At 32.1% G+C, this 26,069-nt stretch overlaps 1 protein-coding gene across 1 annotated transcript in view; it reads right to left on the bottom strand.

The window, feature by feature from the left end:
* Positions 1 to 11,434: 11,434 nt before the first annotated feature.
* Positions 11,435 to 26,069, bottom strand: part of LOC115875318 — a 38,118-nt gene continuing 23,483 nt past the window's right edge. The window contains exon 2 of the mRNA XM_030890738.1: positions 11,435 to 12,018. Within this exon, the coding sequence (XP_030746598.1) occupies positions 11,435 to 12,018 (584 nt within the window). The remainder of the gene's footprint in view (positions 12,019 to 26,069) is intronic.

Below are 26,069 nucleotides of genomic sequence, written 5' to 3'. Positions count from 1 at the left end.
TTTATATGTATTTAACTCAATACCAGAACAAATAAAATTCGTTATCGCATTGTAATGATACATGTAATGATCGCATTGTAATGTATACGCATTGTAATGTAACGAGAAACGGCAACATAGTAATAACGAGAAACGGCAACATAGAAATTATGTCACATGCAGATAGATGCTTGGTATTAGAGATCAAATTAAAAAAATGGCTGATTTAAGAAAATTGTTGCCTCGAGAGGGACATAATGATCGGCATTTGGAATATGTAAATGGGCTACTGGAATCACATATAACTCATGATGAAGATGAACTCAAAAAATTGCAGCAAAAGAATGAATCTGAAAAAAGAGATAAGGAAAATAATAATGAATAAAAAAAACAAAAAACTCATAATGAAAACTCTAAAGGAACTAATAATGAAAACTTTTCACAAATGTCTGACGATAGCACAGAAATTTGAAAATAGGACGAACTTTGAAAATTAATCAAGAAGTCCTTGTGGCATTGAACAACTTGACTTTGTGGCATTAAGCAATAGGTCTTTGTGGCATCATCGAACACACATTTAGTTATGTTCATACATACATATTTTTAAATGTTACATGTATTTATGTTTATAATGTTCACATAAAAACTTTCAGAAATGTTCATATACAGGGTGGTATTGTATTCGGGAAATTTTGGCAGCATATTCAGCAGTAGTATAAGTAGTAAAAATAAGTAATGTGTGTCCTAAAATGCTTCATTTCGAAGATACAGGTTGTGGTTTGGTTTGGGAGCCGTTCTCAATATCTTGTTAACGATGAAATGACGTTCGCAGGTTTAGGACCATGAATTAAACAACCTTTTTTTTAAATTGCCGACGTTTTGATGTGCATTTTCGTCTTTATCAAGGTTGCAATACAGAGAAAAAACCCTACTTACAACATACAAATTATTGTGGCTCAGAATTCTTATTTCTATTTTTTTTTGGAATTTTTTATAGACCTAATCAATATTCATAGAAATAATATAATCAGCATATTAGAAAATACATATAAATAATTTAAATATATGAAAAATACAAATGCCATACCTATTTTCAATAATTGATTAATTAAATATTTTCAATTTTATTATTTATTTTATTATTATTATTTTATTTATTTTTTCGGCTTTGTATTTTTCATATATTTTGTTGTTTGTATGTATAATTATTTATTTTTTTTTAAATCTCTTTCCTGATTGCTGTTTTACTTATATCGGTGGTATTTTCTAATTTGTTGATTATATTATTTCTACGATTATTTCCCTCATCGTGAAATGGACCAATCAGCTAATCTAATCTTTCGAATAAATTTTGTTTAGATAAGTGATTAAATCCCAAGACCAGTTTAACCGTGATTATTTTTCAGCTACCTTTTGGTTTTTCTTTTTGTCGTTTATCACTAATTCTGAGAGATTTTGGCAACAGTTCATTTAAAAACATTGATTTACAACTCATATGTATGACTTAATAACGAGTTTAATCGGTGAAAACCACTCATTCGATATTATTTTGGACAAATAAGTGGAGAAAAATACGTCAGAATTTGATATGTTGACATGCGAAACGGTCCTGGATGTATTGTTGGGATGCGTAACCAAGGTAGCAGAAACACAAACATTACTTACGAGACGTCATTTTGAAACGTCTTTAAATTTTATTTACCGCTGTAGTGAAATAGTTAATAAAAATCTTAGTTATTTGCTTCGTCCTAAGTCATTCGCTTCATTTCTAAGTCATTCAGGAAATAATCTAGCCGTATATCACTCAACCTATAAATTTAATTGATTAAACTACCCAAATAATTTTTTGCATGATTTTGCTTTCAAGAAAATAGTTTCATGCATAATAATTTTAGAATAAAAACCCTCAACCGCTTCGCGGTCTCCTGTTTTAATTAAATTATTGTGCATTCAACTATTTTCCAAGCAAAATCACGCGCAAAATATATTTGAATAGTTTAGTCGATTAAATTTATAGGTCTCGAGATATAATATATGAATATTGATTAGGTATATAAAAAATTCCAAAAATACAGAAATAAGAATTCTGAGCTACAATAATTTGTATGTTCTAAGTAGATTTTTGTAGATTTTTTTCTCTGTATTGCAGCCTTGATAAAGACGAAAATACATGTCGAAACGTCGGCAATTTAAATAAAGGTTGTTTAATTCATGGTCCTAAACCTGTGTCATTTCATCTGTCGATTTTTGTTACTTTTCAGGAGAGCAATTTAAAGAAAATCACTTACTGTATTTGGCCAATAAATGTAGTCTTTAATTTTTTAATAGTGTTTTTGTATTAACACTTAAACGGAGACAATGAGGAAACGTTCTGAAGATTAATTGTGCGTAAATTTTAATAAATAATTTCTTTTTAGATGTTTAATAGAGATAGGCCTTTTTGTTATAATAATAATAAATTTATTTCCGAACGAATAGTATACGCCCATGTAAAATACATTTAAAAATGATGGTAAAGTGTTCTTAATAAGGAAATAAAATACAATATTCACATTATGGAATACATACAAGAAAATACAATACATACATACAGAAAAAATCTGAAAATCACCAAAAAATCAGAAACAAATATTTTTAAATACTTTTATTCGCGTTGGATTAGATCAACTGAAAACAAAGACATTTTTCATTCCAGAAGCAAAGACAATAATCAATTAAAATACACTTATCTAGCTTATTTTAATAATATTGTTTTTTACACAAAAATATATTTTTTTAAATAATATATTTTTAGTAATTATTCAGTTAATTGAGGGCATTAATACAAGGCATTTAAACTCACGGTCCATTTAATAAAAACCACACTAAACAAAAACAAAACATGTTTCTTCATTCGTGCCTTTTTGATACAAATAACTGTGGACTAACAGTTTCTGTTTTCCCTGTTCAATGATACTTCCATTCTACGTGTTTATGCAGGATGATGATAGGCACAATAAATAAAATTTTCCAAAAAAATGACAGGGATGACAATGCCAATGGCCTGACAATGATAATGAGATAAAAATTATTGTATTTTTCGGGCAAGTTTTTGGTCCGTTAAAATGTTCCTAAGGAAATTATAATCTCGGGAATTTTTCCATTAGGGCAATTTTCGTTTCATTGTTTTGCTTTCGATCAATTTTTCTTCGGCCATTTATTCTCGGACAATCTTTTGCATACCCGATACAGCTATGTGCAGAGTCTAGCTCATTCTAACAATGGTTTTTTTGCAAAAAACAGACTCAAAATCACACTGTAAAAGAGAGCTGCTGCCATGATAGAAGTTTTATTTTGTCTCAAGCAACCATCAGAAAATAATTAGGTAGCATTTTCATAACTTCAAACAAAAGGACCTATCTCAAATTCCATCTTTCTTGTAGTATAACAATTGGTATAACAATTGATATAACAAAGAGCCCTATCTCAACATACGTCTCTTCGTCATAACGAAGAATTGTAGTATTTGAGATGGGGCAAATTTTTAAACGAATATAAAATGAAAAAGGTACAATATTGAGATGCGCAAATTCGCTATGTTAAAATATGACCCATTGGGCAAAATCGCCAAAAATCGAGATACGCCTTTTCGTCATAAAGCCGACGATATGTATATTTTTTTAATCAATATTTTTATACAGATATGGAGGAAAAGATATTACTCTTCAACCAGTTAAAATTATGTAGGTGGCACTTCTTCCAAGTATGAGATAGAAATTATATTTCTAAAAAAATACCCAGACACCAATTTTAATCCAAATATCGACATTAGTTCAGAAATTATTTTGAAAAAATCGAAATAAAAATGAAACTTCTACACCCTGCACATTCAATACGAAGCATTTTAAGACATAATTTATACGAACTCTTTTACTTATTATTCTTACTATCTGTAGAATATGCTGCCGAAGTTTCCCGAATAGAATCTGGACCACCCTGTATACAGGTAGTTTGGTTAGGAGGTAACACAGGGTAATACAGGGGGTAACACAGGGTAAAAATATATTTTTCCCGATAAAAGAAATATATTTTCTTTCTGTAGTATATAAAATATGTCCTAAAATATCCAGGTTATTTTTCTTTGAATATTTAATAAAATATATTTCATATCAATTAAACTTTTAGTTACGTAATCGAGAGCGCGATTTTTAAATTCATTGTTGTCAATCATAGACATATTCGGCGTCGTGCTGACTAACAGGAATTTAAATTTCGCGCTGGGAATTCAGGTGGTAGCTCTGCTGTAAAAAATGGCAAGTTGTCGTTTGTCGTTTAATTTTATTTATTTATTTGCTGACACTGCCATTCGTTTTGATACTTCAGTTTTGTATTACGAGTTTTTGGTTTAAATAGTGTTGTGAAACTTTAAGCTTGAAAATGTTTACTCGCAGACCTTGCAGTCGAACATTGTTCTTTTTAGAAGATAGCTTAATAGCCGTAAAAAATTCATCGCACCTTTATTAGAATATTTTGAACGGGAAAGCTGTAGTAATGGCCCTTTATGTCCCTTAAGTGCTGTTAAGAAGGTAAGTTTTGCTGATGTAAATAATAATTGTTTATATATTTATAATTAATTTATTTTTGTTTCCTAAAATATTTTGATTAAAAGAAAATATATAAAATTGGGCAACGCTGTGCCGGTCAAGCTTAACCATGCGACTAAAAGTTTATTTGGTATGAAGCGTAGACATATTTTTTTGCTTAAATTTTCAAAACTACTTTTTTTTCTTCTTCTAAATCATTCTAATCTCTGTGTAATTAATAGTAAGTAAATTTTCAATTTATAAAAACTAAAACACTGAATCGACAAAAACAAAATATTTTTCTCCTTTTCACATAAGTGGCAACGTCGCTCATTGTTATGCACTACAGCTATTGACTCCCGTAGCGGTCAATAGAATGCCAATAGTAATTTAAATTTTGGCGGCTCCTTTCAGCGTATAGACGCGGCGCATATTTTCGAATATTGTCAAGGATTTTGTGGGTAATTTATGAGTTTTGGCACAGTTTGAGGTCCGAGGGAATCAGTACGGAGTCAGGTTAACTCGGGTTGAGTCGGCGATTTTGATTTGCGATCGGACTAATTGAAAAATTAGAAGATGATGCTAGAGCTACATGCTGAGGGTACTTGAGAAAGAGTTGGAACAATTTGGATTGATAGTAAATACCGAATACATGTACGAAACGACGATCATAGTAATTTGGATATTGGCATTGGTATGGGCAAAATAATAAAACATTGCTCCAAATTTATATACCTTGGAGTGACTCTCTCATATGATTGTACATTTTTTTGGCATTGTACAGTATTGTGCCTTTAACTAGTTCTGAGCTCGGGGTTGGTAGAAAAAGATCGTGCTCCGCATTCCTAAGTGGATAGTTGTGAGGTGGCCTTTCGGGAATAGCAGATAATATGTGCTTGCAAATTAAGCAAACGGCAGTAATTTTGTATAAGTGCAAATCTAAAGTATGTATTAGGATGTATTTCAGTATGTATTAGGATGTATCAAAATATTTTAACATCTACAGGGTGAAATAAAACACTAATTCACCACAATATTAAGTAATAATATCATACCAGTGTTTATATGTTGCTAAGTGTTATTTACAACCACCTAAAACCATTACAAATTTTGACACAAGGCGAAGCCAGAATTGTCAGGTCATTGTATAGTTAGCAGCACATACGCCAGAGGCATTGTGGTGAAAATAGCAAGCAAATCGAGCTGACCAAAGTGGTGATATGAATTATTACTTTTCTTTAGATTTATTATTTTTTTCTTTTAGAATTTTGTTATAGAGGCCACATTCTCTCTTTAATCGCCCGATATGTATTTTATATCTTCCTGATACCACATTTTGTCTAAGAGATATTTCCGATTGTCACTTCTGAAATGATCACCCTGTATGTGTATTTAACAACATATTGTAATGGACATGCAAATAACAAAAATTTGTTTCTGGTCAAATCATTTATCAAATTTAATTAATATTTTATTCTTTTTATTTTAATATATTAACACGTGCTAGGTATATCATATTTTTATATGTTGATTAAGACCTTTAAATGTTTCAGAATTAACTGATTCATTGAACTGTGATTTCTTTGTGATAGGTATGTTAAATATTATAATATTTAAGCGGTGAATGAAATGAAATATATAATCTGTGATTTAAATCTAAAAGCCATAAAAAATAAAGGTCAAGAGACGAACAAATTATCTCATAAAAGTCGCGGAAATTTACAATGAATTCTAAGAAAAAAATAGTCTGAAATAATATAAAAAAGGATTTAAAGTAGTAAGTATATTATTTTGTGTTTATATTCAATTCTAAAAAAACTAAGAAGAAAACAATAGTAGTTATACTTGTTATAATTTTTTTATATTTTTGTTATTAAGTACTTTAGTTTATATATCTTTACTTCAAATATGTATGAAATACCGTATGATCGAAAAAAAAACGGCGTCCAGTTGGCTTGGAAATGACGGTCGATGACATTTCCCATATAATTTTACATATAAAATGACAGCGATCTTCATTTCATAGCCATCGTTGACGCCGTTTTTATTCGATCATACGGTATATTTATATGCAATTATTTTAAAGTTGATATTTAAGGAGTTTTTTTAGGAGGACTTCAAACTTTAAAAAAATAAACACATTTTTTCAAATTATATTAAACATATTTTAAGAACCGTTATTTCGATTTGAATGCAATTTTGGGTGAAATTTAAGTTTTACTAAGTGCTTTAATATTTTACTTTCTCAAAAATCAAGAAAAGTGCGGAAAGGGTGAAAACTACCCCCACCCCTACATAAATTTTAGTAGAAGTATTTTTCAACTCCACCGATGACATATTTTCTTTTCGTATAATGGTCCTTCTAGTATTTAGTACATTTTTGTCTCTTGTAAAAAAACTCCACATCGCATATTTTTTCAGAAATTTTTTTGGAGAATTTATTTTTTCAAATCAGACCTACAAAATTCCATTTTTTTCCAAAAAAGAGAGTTCCAATATTTCGTGGACATAGAACAACTACGTATTTTTTGAACCAAAATAAGTTAATTGCACATAATTTACCTTTATACAAAAGCTCTTTGTTTAACCATTAGATTAGAGGGCATCAATAAAAAATATACCTGAATGGTAATTAATTAATTTTTTTTATTTTTTTAAGGTTTTTATGAAGCTTATTGTCAAATATAATTTGTGACATTTAGATTTTATGCGCCTCCATAGCTTGATGTGACAAAAAAACATTTACTGGAAGTCAACTTCGGAAATATATTCTTTTCCTCGTTTTTACAAGAAACAAAAAATGTAGTAAATACTAGAAGGGCCATTTTACCAAAAGAAATCGGTCGGAAATAAAATATATTTTATTAAAAATCGGAAAATATTTATACTAAAATTTATGTAGGGGTGGGGGTAGTTTTGACCCTTCCATGGATGCTACATGATCCAGTTTGATCTGGATCTAATTTATAATGGAGCAGCCATCAGAAAATAACAGCCAGAATGTGTCATTTTCTTTCGCACGGATTTTCATAACTTAAAAGACCTATCTCAAATTCTATCTTCCTTGTAAGTATAACAATTAGTATAAAACCATTGATATAACAAAGAACTGTATCTCAACATATGTCTCTTTATCATAACAAAGAATTCTAGTAATTGAGAAAATGAATATAAAATGAAAAAGGTATGATACTGAGATGCGCAAATTCATATTAAAAAATGACCTAATGGGCATATCATGACGTTGATATCTCAAAATCGCCAAAAATCGAGTTACGCCTTTTCGTCATAAATCCGAGGATATAGAGCATTTTAAAAAAAAATTAACAAGTGTTTTATAAATATTTTATTTTTTCTATCGCATCTTTCCATAATTCCATCGCTATAATTCGATCGGCGCTAGTCCGAACCGCCCCGAGCCCGTCCGACCGACACATTCCTCGTCCCGAAATTCCATTCACATTGTCCCTCTTGTTTCTCGTTTTGTTCTCTCCATGTTTATCGGCTCGTCTACACGCCTCTGAAATGCAAAACGTACCATCTCCGGGCCCTTGTTAAACATATATCCGAAACCGCGGCTATTTGGTTCCCCTCACGGTGGAAAAAAATACAAATAAAACAACTGAGAAGAAGACGAAGAAGAAGAAGAGAAGAGAGGAGAAAAAGAATAAGAAGAAATCGAGCTCGGTACCACCTTCTTCTCTTTTACCTGTGTCGGTGGTTCTCGCCACGACGCGCCACAAATCGCTTTATCGCTGTTGGACATCGTGGCAACTTAAGGGGGGAACAGTGGTGTAGAATTGAATGTTTGGAAAATTGCCAAATGTTGTTTAATTAGTAATAGGTTCAAGTGTTACAATGTTAAGTACACTCACCAGCACGAAAAATGAACACCTTAAAATTTTAATGTGTTTTAAAGTTATATTGTGTTCTAGTGGACTGATTTTGATGATCTTTTAAGCAATTTGTAGCTAAATTATTTGACTTTTTAGTACCTCTGTCTAAATTAAAAATGAAAGTTCCCATCTGTCAATTATACGTTGGAACACAAAATGTTATTATGGTGAAAGTTTGGAACACCCTGTGGAATATGTTAAAGAAGCAAGGAATTGGAAAATATTTCTTATTTTCCAGGTGCATGTTTCCAGATAGTCTATTGTTTCGTTCATCTCAATAACTTTATTGTTTGGAGATATTCGTTTGAAAAGGCACTAACATTTTTTTCGTAATTTTTACATTAAACTCATGCCTTTGCTTTTGGTCCCAGTCAACAGACTTATGAGTGCTTATAATTTATATAATATCACTGTTATTGAAAAATCATATTATTATTGTCTGTTGGCTGTCGAGTAATTACTCTAGCAGATATGGTTTTTAGTCTAGAAGTTGCTAACAGATTAGGGTGTGAATGAAATAAATTGTAATCTTCCTCGAGAGAAGTTCGTATGCTAGACGTCCAGTAACTTCTCCATTATGAGAACTTTGAATCGAGACCATCGACTTATTGTAAGTTTATCACTAAGAAACCGCTGTTTGCCAGCTTTTCAAATTTATAATGAATTGCATCTAAGGAACGTACATGCAGAAAATTTAGGAGGGGAGTTAATCACCGCGACCTTACATATATATATTGTGTGAACGTACATGTAAGTGAAGAGACTGCAAGAAGAAGATTAAACGAAGCAAATCTTATATCAAGAAGGTCTGCTTCGGGACCACAACTTACTAGGTCTATTGACTAGGACCAAAAGCAAAGGAATGGTTGTAATGTAAAAATTACGAAAAAATCTTCAAAAGCAAATAGTTTCAACAAAAATAAAGCTAGAGAGATGAACCAAAAAACAGACTATCGATAATTCAATAATTAATTCAGTATATGTTTTGTATTATCAAATTTAATTTAGCATATAAAAATAAAAAAGTGTAAAATAGTTTATAATTTTCAAATATTCCGTTTTTAAAAATAAAATGTCTTTATATCTTTTGCAGTTTTAATTTCGTAATATTTTCAAAAATACATAAAATTTTAGATTCACATTTAAACCGCCCGCCTTTTTCGTAGTATGGAATACAGATACCTATTCTACCGATTACGTCTGTCACATATCCATTAGTTCAGTTAGTGCTCAAGGGTGCGGTACTATCGGTTCTGGCTTAAAGTGTTGCCTTTCGGAGACTCGTTAAACCAGTTACAGTTTTAGCAACACGTTAAATTTGATCCGAAAAGTTATACAGGGTGAGAAAAAATTAATACTGAACATTGGCCACTTTTAAAAGCAAGTCACTCTTGTATTCAATGGAAAATATATATATCTTTAAAATACTATTTGATCCTACCCCTCCAGACAAAGGTTTTCCTAGATATTTTCATTTTTATGATTTTGTCTCAGTAGATTTTTATTATTTATTAAAATCTAAGTGGCTGTGATATACTTTTTGTTAATTTAACAAAAATTAAAGGATATAGAGGAAAATACTCAACGGTACTAAAAAGATACACGTTTAAAATGTATTTTAATTATTACAAAATTAAAACTAGATATAAGCGTATAATTATGACACAAAAATTAGTTCGATGAAATCAAATGCACAATATGTTTCCTTTCCTGTTGGAATAACATATGTCCGCATAAAATACCTCTCTTTTCAAAAGGCCTTTTCGTGTTAAAAGGTATATATGAAGTTCTACTTCGGAAAGCAGTCACAATCATTTCTCTCATGTTGTCGACAATAGTTGGTCGAGTTTTGTAAACACTGTTTTTAACATACCCAATAAAAAAGTCAAGACTAGATTAATTAGGAGCATTTAAGTATTCTATTAAATGGTGAATTCTCACTGCAGTCATAAACTAATAGAATCATACCAATTCTCTCTGATGTAGGATAAGTTTCCATTCTTGGCAAATTTCTGAGAATGTTCATAATTTTAACTGACACAAAACGACGAGCAAAACGATAACTAGTTGTTAAAGTTGAACTTTTGACTATTCTCTATGCTGTAGGCCACCCGGTGCCGCCACTGTGCCATTTGGCCCGGGCACCCATTCAGAACGAGCGAGGTCCACCCCGGCGTCCGAGCCGAACTCTTTTTTGGCCGGCCGGTCGGTTATTTGCATTTAACATTTGTTAGTTTTAGTCTAATCGGGGCCGAAAATCAGTGGGTATTTTTTCCGGCGGACATTTTTGTGTTTTACAACATGTCGATATTTCTTTGAGGCGCGGGCGCCGCCTCGGACGCCGTTTTTGATTCCATCGCGTTGGGAGTTTTCGCACCATCCAATTAAATCGCTCAATATAATGTTGCCACGATTTTCGGCTTGAGAAATATGTATAGTTGGGATAGTTATCGAGGAATCAGGTTCTGTTTTCAACACACGATCCTATACTATTATCTTCCTAGATGTTATTAGAATTTGTGAAGTGGATTCCATTTCTTCTTCTTAGGTCGCCGTCTTCTTTCGGAGGTTGGCGATCCAACTGGCTATGATGGTGCGTGACACTGCGCCTCTGAAAATTTCAATCTATGTTCTTGCGAACCAATGACGCAGATTCTTAAGCCAGGAGTTTTGCCTTCTTCACACTCCTCCCCTCAATTTTGCCTTCAATGATTAGTCTGAGCACATCGTATCGTTCACCCCTCATGATGTAACCGACTTACTGTAACTTCATTTCCTTCACTGTTGATAGGAGCTCTTTATCTTTGCTCAAGCGCCTGAGCACCTTCTCATTTGTTACTGTATCCATCCAGGATATACGCAGCATACGACTATACAAGTACATCTCAAAAATATTAATGCGATTTTCCAATGTCTGTTTGAGTGTCCAACTCTCAGAGCCGTAGAGAAATACTGGAAAGATGTAGCAACGCAGCATACGTATGCGTAGTTCGAGGCTTAGATCTCTCGAGGCTGGAAAAGGTTTTTATGGAAGCAAAAGTAAGCCTGTTCGATCTTCGCCAAAATTTCAGTTTTGGGGTCGCAAGCGTCGTTAACGAGGGCTCCTAGATATTTTATGGACGATACGTGTTCTAGCACCTTGTTGTTAATTCTGAGGACATTCTTTCCCGGTGTTTTGGAAAATACAAGTTTGGTTCTGTTAACATTGATGTGTAATCCGTACTGCATGTTGACCGATGCAGTCCAACATGTTCTGAAGGTGTAGAATGTTGCCAGCCAGTACGACCGTATCATCTGCGAAGCGAATATTGTTAATTGAGGTACTATAGATTTTGATACCATCCTTAACGCTCTCACGGAATACCGCCTCGGAGCAGATGTGGAGTGGGGATAATACACTCCCTGCCTGATACCCTTCCTAATTTCTACTTCATCAGATGTTCCGCCATCCACCCTGATCTCTGCAGTCTGGTTCCAATATAACTGGGTAATAATGAGCAGGTTCCCGTCGTCCACACCGGTGATTCTAAGAATCTCGGCAAGTTTTTGGTGCAACACACTGTCAAATTTTTTTCCATATTCTAGAAAGCAGGCATATATATAAACGTTCATGTCCCTCCAATTAGTCCTTTAATCAGTTATATTTTCCTCCAATATCGAAGCTACATTTTTAATTCGTATTTGTACTTTTCACAAAATCTAATAATTTAGAGACTGAACTATCTGTTCAGCTCAATGTCAATGGGGGCAACGTCCCAGCTACGTCAAAACACCAGTTCCGGATAGATCACCGAAGTTAGGCAACTTTGGACGATGGTAGTGAATGGACGGGTGATCGTTTGGAAACTCTGTCATTCTGTTGTACCACGGCAAGAGTTTAAAATATATTGACACACACTGGTTTGAAGCTGGATGAGATCGGATATCGAGGAGTCGATTTAGACACTCATCAAGTCGGTAGGCCATTGACAATGATAGAGGCGTGGACGGCGATTCGGATTCCACGTAAACAAAGTAGACCTAGCCCAGATTAACCTTAGCAGCAAAAAGGAGACGCTAACTTACTACTTTTTACTTTAATGGTTTATCATCAACTAGACACATGGTTCATTGCACTGATACAAATTATGACCTACCGTTACTTTCTCGGATTGACAAAATCTGCATGCCGTCTGTTAAGTTCATTAGTTTTCAATGCCTATTTCACTGTATCTATTGCCCTATTCCACTGCAACTATTGTCCTATGTCCATATGTCGATTCCATAGTCCTGAAAACTATATAATTTTTATTTATTTATTAATACCTCTTAAATGATTTTCTCTACCTAATTGTCAATAGTCTTGAAGAACTTCTTCTGTGTCTTCTTCTTCTTTTTCGTACGATAGGACCAAGTCCTGTGTTTTCTTCAAAGGTTCCCTAAGAACAGTTGGAATGATGAAGACCAGCTTTCATACCATCTTATAGGTGGTCGAGGCGTGTTGAGTCCTCGGTTGGGTATCTTCTTAGCAGTTTTTACTAACAGGTCGTTTGGCATCCTGTCCACATGGTCTCTTCACTCTCTTCTCCTGTTTCTTGCACATCTTACTACATCCTGTACTTCACATGTTTCCCTTATATCCTCACTTCTTTTCCGGTCATATAATACAATACAGTAATAATTACAGGATATACCAGGATATATCTGATCTTAGTGTTCGCATCTGTTGTTCTTAGGAGCCGTTTTGTTGTTGTGTTCTATGCTCTAGTCTCTATCGCATATGTCATAAATGGTCTCACGCAAGCCTTATAAATTCTGAATTTGCTTATATATTTATTTCGCCAAATTATATCCCTTAAATATCCTGATATTAATTATGCCTTTGTTGTTTGGGTTTTCACTTCCTCTTTGAGATTCCTAGTGCTTGTTATATTTGCCCCTAGATATTTAAATGACATCACTTATTCTACACTCTGATCATATCTTCTAGGCTCTCTAGATATTGTAAGGGATTTTGATTTTTCACGGATATTTGCATGTTAAATAGTTTTGCTTTTTGTTGGAACTGATATAGAAGCTTTTGTAAGTTATCTATTAAAAAAAAGATATATTTTCGTCTTCAGAAATGAGTACTGCATCTTCAGCATAGCATATTATTTTTATTTATTTATCTCCCAGTGCTTTACTTCATTTATGATTTCGTCCATTACGATGTTGAACAGGGTTGGGCTTAAGTTATCTCCTTGTCTGATTCCGGTTGTCACAGCTATTTTTCTGCTTAGTTTATTGACCGCTCTTACGTATGTATACTTCTCGGTATTCAACTTTTCGATAACTTTTATAATATTCGACTGAATTCTCCTGTTTTGCAGTAGGTTATGACATCAGTTAATTGGACTCTATCGAATGCCTGGGTAAGATCAATGAAGTACATAAAAGCTGTCTTATTAATTCTATGGCTTTTCGATTATTTAGCGGATGATAAATATGGCATCTATTGCAGTCTTATTATTTCTAAATCCTTGTTGTTCTTCACAAATTCTGGTTGACATTACTTCTTCTGCTAAAATTTTAGTAAACAGTTTTTGTACGGCACTCATCAAACTGATACCCCAATAGTTCCGTGTGTCTGCTTTTCTGAAGAACTACAAGCACAAATTAATGAACTAAATACAACCAGCAATAAAGAACTTAGCAAAATGAAATTAACAAAAACTAAAGTGATGTACAATGAACTAGTGGAAAGAAAAGTCATTCTGATACATAACACAACACTGGAAATAGTAGAAGAATATATGTATTTGGGACAACTAATGCACAGCTCGGGATCTCTACTACCAGAAATCAACAGAAGAATTAAGTTAGCATGGAGTACTTATGGAAGAAACTCAATCATATTTAAATCTAGAATGTCACTTTATCTAAAGAAGAAAACATTCGATCAGTGTGTACTCCCAGTCATGACCTATGCATGCAAAATCTGGACACTTAAAAGGGACATCATAGGGAAACTGCAAGTCACACAACGTTCAATGGAACGAAATATACTAGGAATAACCAAGAGAGACTATAAAAGAATAGAGTGGATACGACAAAAGATCAAGGTTATAGATGTCATGCACAGAGTCAAATCCCTCAAATGGTAATGGCCAGGACACCTGGCAAGAAGAACAGATACCAGATGAACCACAAAATATATAGCATGGTACCCACGAGGAATTAAGAGGCCTAAGAGGAAGACGGAACCTGAGATGGGACCATGATATTGCGAAATTAGCAGGGATAACTTGGGCTCGCATAGCCAACAATAGACAACCAATGGACCCAACTACAAAGAGTGTATCTAAATATGTGAGGGAGGCGTAATTGGAAATGGTTGAATAAGCTGAAAATGATGATGATGCAAATAATAGAAAATGCTAATTAAAATAATTAATACTAATTATAGAAATGAACCATTAAAAATAAAGTAAAATCCAAGAAAAAAAGTTAACAAAGATATAGACATTATTTACAATATTAATGTTACAGAATTTCACCAAATAACAATAACCATTAAAAGATATATTTTTAAATACCTGCTTTTATTACTTGTTAAACATAAAAGCTTTTAAATAAACATTCAAATAAAACGCTTGTCGAATATCTGAAAATCACAACACTGTTATAAGAGAGAATCCTTGTTCCATTAAAAGTGCTGTATCTGAAGATTAAATAGCATTTATAAGTGTCTTGGATATTCGGTTCGACCTACTATGTTGTAACACGGATTTATGTATGTGTATGTTACGATTAAAATATGTCATCTAAATATCTTATAAAACACGCTTACATTACAATTTTGGAAAAAAGTGACGTTTCTGGAGTTCTCGAGATTTGAAATTTTGAAAATTGGTGGTCCTTGAGAGACAAACAAACGGTTTGCAACTTTAAACATTAAGGAATGTGACAAATATGTTTTTAAAATAGTGGTATAAAATATAATAATAACTGCTATTTGCTTGCCTATAACCTAGTCATATAATTAAAAAAGAAATGTATATAAAAAACTTATATGTTAGTAATTTGTTTACGAATAAAAATTTTCAAATTTCTTCCGGACTGCCCGCGCTTATCGATTTGTTTTCAAGGTATGATAGAGTAGTTTCACTTGTGGCTGTCAATCCGCGCATGTAAAACAGCGTATTTAATCATATGGCATCGTTAATCATAATAGTCCACGCGGATGGTCAGTCGACGCAGGGGTTTGACGGATGGCCGTCAGACGAAAATATCCGGACGGATCATACGCGCAACGCGACCACGTAAATATATTGATATAAGCTCATGGGGGTGATGGGGGGGGGCTACTACTTTAAGCATATGGACGATCCGCTCCATGTGAAAGGCACTTACAGGGAAACAACAAATTTGTAGATGTATAATATTTTGTCTATTATTGTACGTTTTATGTGATAGGTATGTTTTGTCTGTTTTTAATTTGTAATCTATTTGTCTTGCATGTAATTACATGGATTTTTTGTTAGATATCAATGTAACTTTAAATTAAATATAACACCCATATGCACATGGAGAAAAAATTAAATTAAGATTTGATTTTAGAGTCCCGAAGAAAGGCTATAAATTCGTGGTAACGTCGACTAGTTACTAAATAAAACACCTAAGTTTTATTTCACTCATATCCAGCAAAAAAACAACTTTAAAATATTTCATTTGGTTAGCTTATAGACTAACTAGGGATTATACATCCTAATCTATCTGGTTTATTTTAATAAAAACATATTATACATTTCTTAGCTAGATACTATCCAGCAAATTAAGAAACAATACAAAATTTAACTTAACCACCGAAAATATACAATTACACATAATTTTATAAAAATTGTTAGTCTCGGAAATACTGATCATTTTGTCATATCTTTCACAAAATTTCTTGTCTATCAAAGACAATCATTTCAAAAATTGTTTTTTACTGACTATCATTTCAAAGGCCACCGTAACGCCACTTTTTATCCATCGTACTGTGTTTTGGTTGGTGTGTGGTTCTGTGTTTGTTGGTTTACTGTCATTCGATCGTTTGACTCTACAGGGTGAATCTTAAATAAGCGCAAATATTTTTAGGGTTAGTATATTTCGATCCCAGAAACTGACCCCAGAAAAACGACTTCCCGAAAAAAAAATTGAAAATTTGGAATTTTTTGAAAAAAAAAATGGAAAATTTTTTGCTGTGGTACGGACGTGTGTATAAGGAATTTTTGTATTTTTTTAGTTAAAAATCATAATTTCTTGATAATATGGCAACATAGGTAGTAGATTGAATTTACAAGAAAGCAAACACAGAAAAGATACAGTGGTTCTAAAAATTTAAGCATTTTTTTTTATTTTCAGTAAGTAAGTAAAGAACTGCGTTATTTTGGACTATCTGAAAACCGGTAAAGAGAAGTTATGTTTCTTTTATCGAGATCTACCAGTCCTGAAAATATATGTGTTTATTTAAGACCCACCCTGTATAAACATGTTTCATTATTTTTTTATTTAATAAAATATTAGATATTTTATATTATTATTAGATTAGATATTATAATATTAGATTTTTAATTTTGTATTATTTAAAATACAATTATTAAATCAAAATTAACTCTTCTTTTGCGAAATGTATTTCGTACAATATTGTATTTTTGTGATTGAAAGTTAAGTAAAAGTAAGTAACATATTTCATTATTTTTATATTTAATAAAATATTAGTTGGATATTTTATTGAATTTTTAATTTTGTATTATTTAAAATACAAATAAATCAAAATTTACTCTTCTATGTCGAAATGTATTTCGTACAATATTGCATTTCTGTGATTGAAAGTTAAGTAAAGTAGAAAAAAATAATATTTAGACGAGCATCCATTATTGGCAACTCCAACTAAAGCATTTATAATAATACTTATTTACTTTCTACCAACCGAATTTTTTTCTCTACCAACCGAATAACTTGGCTTCATTCTTTAAGCACTATAAAACAACCAGAAGTAAACAAAGTAGAAGTTTAATACAAAATTATATTACACTGGTTTTACAGCTTTTTGACAAATAAATATCTATAACTAAATATCCAATTCCTTATTAGAGACCTATTAAAATTTATCTGATATTAAGTTACAGTCATTCTTAAGAATTCACTATTCGGTTTTCTGACTAATAATGCCATTTTCATCTTTTGCAGCCTACAAATATTTTAGAATACAGACAAAAAGCCAGGCAAAATAGTACTATGAGTAATGTTTTTATGAAACGAAGCAAATCGAATTACCAAATATATAAATGTTTATTGATTTGTGGTCTTTTATGTCGATTGCAAAATAATAATAAATACAAAATAATAAATGAAAACATACACTAAAAAAGCATTAAAAATTTGTCAAACAAATTTCTATTACAATTTATGAGATTGATTAAATAATAATAATAACCGTCGCGCGTCGTTCCCTTACTTTTTTTAATATCAATTAGCTTAAAAAGTTTCGAGAAAGCTGGAAGTCACTTTGATTGAAATATTAAAACAACAGCTAAACATAATAGTGTTTAATATTATTATTTATTTTTTTCAACAGACGATAGAAATGTCTCGTAATATTTAATATTTTTTTATTCCACCCTCCTTCCTTTATTGCATTGGCTAAATTTAAAGTAGGTACCCTATGATCCAAAAAAAAACGGCGTTCAGTTGCATGACAGTTGAATGACAGCGATCTTCATTTCACAGCCATCGCTGACGCCGTTTTTTTTCGCTCATAATGTATATTAATTCAAGTACATTTCTTTGTATTAATTCAATTCAGTTTTCATTCCAAAATATATTTAATTAATTAATATACAATATACAGGGTCCGGCAATAGTGCGTCGGGCATCTGTATCTCCTAAAATAAAAAAACTTGGGAGTTTTGTTTAAGGGTAAACCTAACGTATACAGGGTGGCCCATCGAAAACGTTCCGCAAGGCATAACGGCCAGGGTAATTTTTTTTTCAGAAAATTCCAAAACACGTCAATTTTGTTTGTTAGGGGGACAACTTTTGCCCCAAAAATTATTGCAAATTCTTCAACCCTTTAAGCGGGGGTGTCATTCCCCAAAATTTTTTCGAATGGGAAGGGGGTTCAAGGGGTACCGCAATGAAAAGGACTTTCTATTCTCTATACTTTCCTGCTTCGTTTTTGAAGATCGGTCGAGTCGTTGGGAAAATATGAAGGATTGAAATTTGAAAGGTTTTTTAAACATTTATCAGAGTAAATGATAAGGATAAATTTCTTCGACCAATTTGCTGTTTTTTCTTATTATTTCTAGATGTTTGCAATCGGGTTGCGCAGATATTCAATGAACGCCATCCTGACAAACACCTTTATGGCAAAATTGTTCTCCAATTAGTAGCAAAATTTCTCGAAACTGGTTCCGTTATGAATAAAAGGAGACAGAGGGAAAATCGTGTAGTAAATGAATCTATGGAGGTATTCGTATGGGGCCAAGTTGCCATGGACAGTATTTACAAGAAAATTAGTCAATAACACCGGCGGGAATCGTACAAGTTTCCAAAGAATATTAAAAAAACACAAGTTCCACCCGTACAAAATTCAGTTGGTACAAGACTCAACGAAGACGGTTTTGATCGTTGCTTGCAATTTTGTGAAACTATGAGTGAACGAGTGGCGAATGATAATAATTTCCTATTTAATGTTTTTTTCGGATGAGTATACTTTCTTTTTGAACGGTGTAGTTAATCGGCACAACTGTCGGTACTGGGCTGAGGACAACCCCAGGGTTTTTCATGAGGTGCACACACAAACTAGTTCACTCATAGTTTCACAAAATTGCAAGCAACGATCAAAATCGTCTTCGTTGAGTTCTTGTACCAACTGAATTTTGTACGGGTGGAACTTGTGTTTTTTTAATATTCTTTGGAAACTTGTACGATTCCCGCCGGTCTTATTGGCTAATTTTCTTGTAAATACTGTCCATGGCAACTTGGCCCCATACGAATACCTCCATAGCTTCATTTACTACAGGATTTTCTCTCTGTCTCTTTTTATTCATAACGGAACCAGTTTCGCCCCTCAGAAATTGAACGTTTGGAAATTCTATTGTGGGTCAGTTTAACGATATTGAGAACTTCAACGTACAAGTCACAGAACAGCTATCTAGCAACTACCGCACCTGATCGTTCAACGTTGTGGCAAGGGAAAAAATGCGTAAACATCTAGAAATAATAAGAAAAAACAGCAAGTTAGTCGAATTTATCCTTAATTATCATTTACTCTGATAAATGCTTAAATACACTTTTCAAATTTCAATCCTTCATATTTTCTCAATGACTCGACCGATTTTCAAAAACGAAGCGGGGAAATATAGAGAATAGAAAGCTCTTTTCATTGTGGCGCCACTTGACCCCCCTTTCCATTTGAAAAAAGTTGGGGGATGACACTCCCGCTTAGAGGGTTGAATATTTTGCAATCATTTTTAGGGCAAAAGTTGTCCCCCTCACAAACAAAATTGACGTGTGTTTGGATTTTTTGAAAAAATAAATACCCTGGCCGTTATGCCTTGCGGAACGTTTTCGATGGGCCACCCTGTATACTATGGGATGTATTTTAGGAAAATATTTTAACTTCTATAGGATGCCTCAAAAAAGTGTGAGCAGATCGGGATGCTTTTTTTAAATGAAATACCCTGTATATTATTGAATTTTCGGCTTCCTTTCTGATCACTTTACATAAGCCTTTCATCAGCCTTCCTTAAAAATATTATTAAGAATGCAAGAACTGTTCGCAAATCAAAACTATATTAGATATTTACTTTAGATGGTCTGTACTTACTTTGCTATAAATATGGTGATCGTAGGTTATACAGGATGTTCAAAATTCTACGCCAAACTTACCAAAAGATAAAAAAAAATTCTTAGTTTTTTTTTTATAATTTAAACACATTTAAAACCTGTATATTATTTTTTCAATAGATGGAGAATTAAAAAATGAACATTCTTTGTATTTAAACTATTTCAAAATTTTTAACGGTTTTGCAGATATTCGCGGTTTTATATTTCATATGGCATTTTCAACAGAATTTTTTTTCCAAAGCCACTCAGTGATTTTTGTCTCATATTTTACCATTGGAAGAGCCATATGAAGTAATATTGCGTGTATCTGCGAAACTACTTTTTCTACATTAGGTTTTCACTTCAAAAAAATTCCCACGTATTTTATTCTAGGAGCTACAGACGCCTGACGCACTATTGCCATACCCTGTATAGCTTTATTACTTGCTATTAATATATCACAATAACATCTTTCTTGACTTACTATACTTAACATCAAATAATAAGTCGCTTCAAAATCGTATTTTTTGCGATTGAAATTCATTAGCTGCATAGAGTTACTGACAAAATGGTGAATGCGATTTTTTAAATCTGTAGAGATTTATCTGAGGCCAATAAATAAGAAAACAAAAACGAACAGTAACTATAATCTATAATAATAGTTTTTTTCATTATAGAGACGTTAATATTGTGTTTAATTTACCAATTAACATGCTCGTTATGAATGTCTATTCGCTTATTTTATCCTTTCAATATTGACAGAGAGATTCTCTCCTCTTCAACATTGAGAATGTTATTACTTCATCGATGACATTTAGGGTGATTAGGGTGATGTAACATAACACATTGAAATCATCAGATTACCTAGGTAGTAATAGCTAGTTCATTTATTTGCCATATTCCGGTTTGTAAACTTAATAGTGGGTCTTGGCGATTTTTCAACATGTTCGTGCCAATGCCAATGTCAAGGGTCTCCTTTCATTTGCTGCGATCGGTTTGTATTGTGAGAGAAATTTAGCAATTTTAGCTTGATTTGCGTTAACGATAATCAACTTACCTTTAAATATATTTCCGGCTTCAAAGATTGAATTAGAATAATGAATGAAAGAGTAAATACTCCCATATAACATATTTCCTTCGTTATTCGTACGTTTTAAAAATAGGAAACTTCTTATGGTTTCTGTATTTAATGAATATTACTTATTTAATCCTTCTTTGCTATTATACCGGGTGCGTTTCAAAAGTGACTCACTCCTATAACTTTTTTGTTTTTTCAGATAAAAACACGAGATTTGGTATGCTAGTAATATGACATAAATTAGGATTGATTGACGTATTTAATTCTTTTCTGTCACTTCCTATTTCACCGGAAATGACTACAACTTTTGATTTTTAAATGACACCGTCGGTATTTTTTGACTTTATTCGACAGAAAATGGCACTCTGAATAGAAGATTTATCATATTTCAACTTTTGACATTTTCGCATATGGTTTATTTGAATTTGTAATATTGGGTTCATAACGACAATTTGACTCGAAATACCAAGTCTGTGGTACCAGATTATTCGTAAAAAATGCTTTTTCTCAATATGCTAATGAGCCACCCTCGTTCCATTTGAAACGCTTGAGATATGATTAAAAATACGATTTAGACACGAAAAACATTAGACGCTCAAATCTATTTTTCCAAGGCTTCTTGATTAAAAATTAGATGATGACGCTACCGATGTGAGAAGTATTCCTGCATGGTAATTTTACAGGTACCTGTGACTTCACAGTAATTAAAATGGCGAATTTACTGACTTTTTCAAATAGTATTACATGCTCTTGTAATGGGTCGTGTTTTTGGATTACCAGCACGAATTTTAATGCAAAATTATTGTACCGACAGAAAAAAAAGCTGTAATTTTACTAAACCTAGTAATGTTGAGGTTATTTTAATGAATATTTTAAATTTATATTCTGATACATGGTAAATTTGTTGTAATTATTACAGTTAATAATAAAGAAAAATTGACGGACAAATTTACAGTGTACGTTTCAATTTCCATTCGATTAAAAAAAACCTCTTTCAAATACACATTTACATGAAATGTGATAAAATCTTATATCCTCTATCATGTAGTTAGATTTAACCAAACTAATAGTTATTTTTTATACATGACGATAAAATGGTATTTTATCGTCGACCGAAAAGATTGATTATTATTATTAATTGAATTAATTTCGGGACACGATAATGCAATTTTATCGTCGTGTATAAAACAATATTTTTTTCCATAGCGAGTTACTTTTTAAAAAATATTCAGAAATTATTATTTCAAGGAATTTATTACGAGTAGAAAAAATATTGTGCTGGGTTGGCGTTGTTTTTTTTTCTATGTAATTTGGCAAATAAATAAAGCTCTCTCTTTAGTTGTCAGTTTTGAGTCAATATTTTTTAATTCTCTTTCGCGTCGATTGCTGTTTTTTATTGGAGCCAGAAATGGCTCAAAACGAAATGAGTAAATTACCAACAGATATTCAGGTTGAGGCGATAAACGCCATATCCAAACTACTTCCATTTAAATCCCGAATAACTTGTGAAAAGGAATACAAAAATTTTCAAAAATGGAAGCAATTAAAAAACGCGCGAGAAGAAATAAAGTTTTTAACCTATCCTCGCTTTTAAAGTATCATTTAATCTACCCTTGTGGTTAAAGTACTATTTTATCTACTATTTTTGACAGATATAAGGCAATTTTAACAGTTGCTATGGAAAAAAGTGTAAAAATAGTGTTATAAGTTTATATGATAGGACAAAAACGATATGTTCAAACAAGAACTTTCTAAACGAAGATATAAACCGCATAAAAGGTAGATCAAAGCAAATGAATGAGACCCACTTTCCTTTATTGATTGGCAAATCATTACATGAAATCCAGGACTAAAAAACAAGAAACGCAGAACATCTTTAATCATGTTCTGCCTGATTAAAGATAACTGACTAACTAAAATCATAAAAAACACGTTTAAGATACAAAATACATTATAACTCTCCAGACTCACACAATAATAAGGTACACTCTGAACAAAAAACAAAATATTTTTATATTGATAATTTGATAAAATTGTTATATTGATAAAAAATTCACAGATTTTGCAACATGCGCAACCATCATAGGCGTATTGAAAATACCAGACTCAAGTCGGCGGTTGTCGGCAATCACCTGTTTTTTTTTACATTTTATATTAATTTGTGACGTCATTTGGAAGAGCTCAATAGAAATATAAAAGAACTAAATCTTGTTTGAAAAGCAATTTGACATTCGTGACGTCAACACTCCGGCAGTCTATGGTGCGTCCAGACCTGCCGAGCCCAGCGCGAGACGAGAGCAAGACAAGAGCGAGACAAGAGCGAGACGAGAGCGAGACATTTTCTATAAATTTTTTACGCAAACCTGCAACGAGACAAGCCGAGTGGAATCATAGTGAAAGGAAGCCAAACACATATTAAATTGCAATTGAATATAACAAACGATGGCCAAATAATAACGCATACAGTAATACATTTTTGTATCTTTAATATGGTATTCGGTCTTTAACATGGTATTCATCGTCGGTTTTCCCCCTTTTGGCTGTTTTCCCCTATATCCCTTACACGACGTTTTTTACATAATACGTTTTTTAATGTTTTTAGAACAAAATGTTAAATAGAAAAGTTATTGGTAAGGTTAAGAAACACATTTTAACATTACTATAGAGCATACAGGGTGCTTCAAAAAAGTGTTGCGGATATAACATATTTTCTAATGGGAATACCCTATTTTTTATTTTATTATAGGGTTATACATACGTACAATTCGGTAACTTTTCTTGCATTTTTTGATATTATATATCTAAAATTAATAGATGTTGTAATAATTCTATTAGTTTAAAGAAATGTTGGATTTCGGTAGGGTAAAAATTATCAGTGACGCAAAATTTGTAAATTCTATCAGAAAAAATGATAATACATTTATGAAAGTGTATACAAAGAATTAATTGCATTAATTTGCAATAGCACCTCGAACCCACAGTTTTGTAATGGAGCCAGATTAAACCAATCAGAGTGAGTATTATGTTACCGTAAAAGCCCGAATAATGGTTAAACGTAGAGTTGCCCACCGAAATATACCAAAAATTTTTATTAATTGAAAACCAACTAAAACTTAATTCTACTCTAATCTAAACTCACCCCTTCTTTTGCATATTTCCGGCTATTACCTGGGTATTCCTAGGTTTAACTAATATTCGAACTTACGGTGTAAATTTATGGAGGGCCCATAAATTTAAATTCGCCGTACAACAAAATTTAACCAATTTTCTCAATAAAAATTAAAAGTTATAAATCATACTATTTTTATAGAAATGATGGAATAAGGGTGAACGGGGTGCCGGTAGACCAAGAAGATACTTGGAATGTAAGTGTTAATTTATACTCGAATTGAGTTGCCTCACAGTATAGGTTGTGGTATAGGCATATTTTGAACCCTTACCGTGCATAGTTACTGTAGATAAAAATAAATTAAAATATTGTTGGCTCCAACGATAATTTAGTTTGCAGGTTCTTTTCATCATACCTAATAAAAAAAACCGTGACAACCACTACTTATAGTATGTACCTACATATGTATTTTTAAAAATCATTATGAGATTTAAGTATAAAAAGGTGCTCATAATGTGAGTAGTATTGACGGTTTTTTGTTATGAGTAAAATAAGCAGCAAAATATATTATCGATTGCAGCAACTATGTATGCCTAGTTTACATTCAGTATGTCCAATTAACATTTTCTACCATTATATTTTGATAGTTGATTTTTGAAATTATTTATCAGCTTCTTAAACAAAACAGAGCCATAATAATTAAAATCTTTATCATCCAAGACTTTCAAGAATTATGAAGTAATCTAACGTCAATTTTTTTAAAATTATTGCATGCCTTAAGTATTTGCAAAGTTAACAAAAATATTTCTTTGCATACCTTGCAATTAATATATTTGGTCTAATTTATCAGTTCTGCATCATATCCGAAATTCAGATTTTAATTACTAATTACACAGTCCTTCCCTTGAGTTCTTCTGCCTAAAATCTATATTGCCTCCCTAAGATTTTAAATATAAATGATTGAAACTCATAACAACTTTAACACAATTTAACCTTAAGATAATTATTTAATTATTAAATCCATAATTATACCGTATGATCGAAAAAAAACGGCGTCCAGTTGGCTTGGAAATGACGATCGATGACATTTCCCATATAATTTCACATATAAAATGACAGCGATCTTCATTTCATAGCCATCGCGGACGCCGTTTTTATTCGATCATACGGTATTAAAATGTAACACTTACGAAGTTAATAAATATATTAACTATTTCTATTTAATCATTTAATAATTATTCTGATAAAAACACGCTTGATTTTTTATTTTAGAAATCATACAGGCTATAATCATTAATGTGACTATATTAACAATACTTAAATTAAAATTTATTTGAAGGAATGCTACTTGAAGTATTAACTCTTAATAATTATTAAAAACTGCTCATCGCGTTATCGATGTCGGCGTCTTGTCACTGTTGTCTGGCTGATTGGCCGTTTAGGTACCTATAATTTGATTTCAGATAATGCAGATTTTAATGTGCCATTTGTGGATTTTTTATTGGAATTTTTACATATTTGGTATACTCTATGAAGTGCTCATGTCTATTTTTCAATTACTAAAGTGCCTATTTTGATACATTTAAAGTTAATTAATTAGTGTATAGTAA

This window comes from Sitophilus oryzae, unplaced genomic scaffold (assembly GCF_002938485.1).
Source record: "Sitophilus oryzae breed Bouriz unplaced genomic scaffold, Soryzae_2.0 scaffold_1372_pilon_pilon, whole genome shotgun sequence".
Lineage (NCBI taxonomy): Eukaryota > Metazoa > Arthropoda > Insecta > Coleoptera > Curculionidae > Sitophilus > Sitophilus oryzae.
The sequence above is the reverse complement of the archived record's forward strand: the minus strand, read 5'-3'. Positions and strand labels throughout refer to the sequence as shown.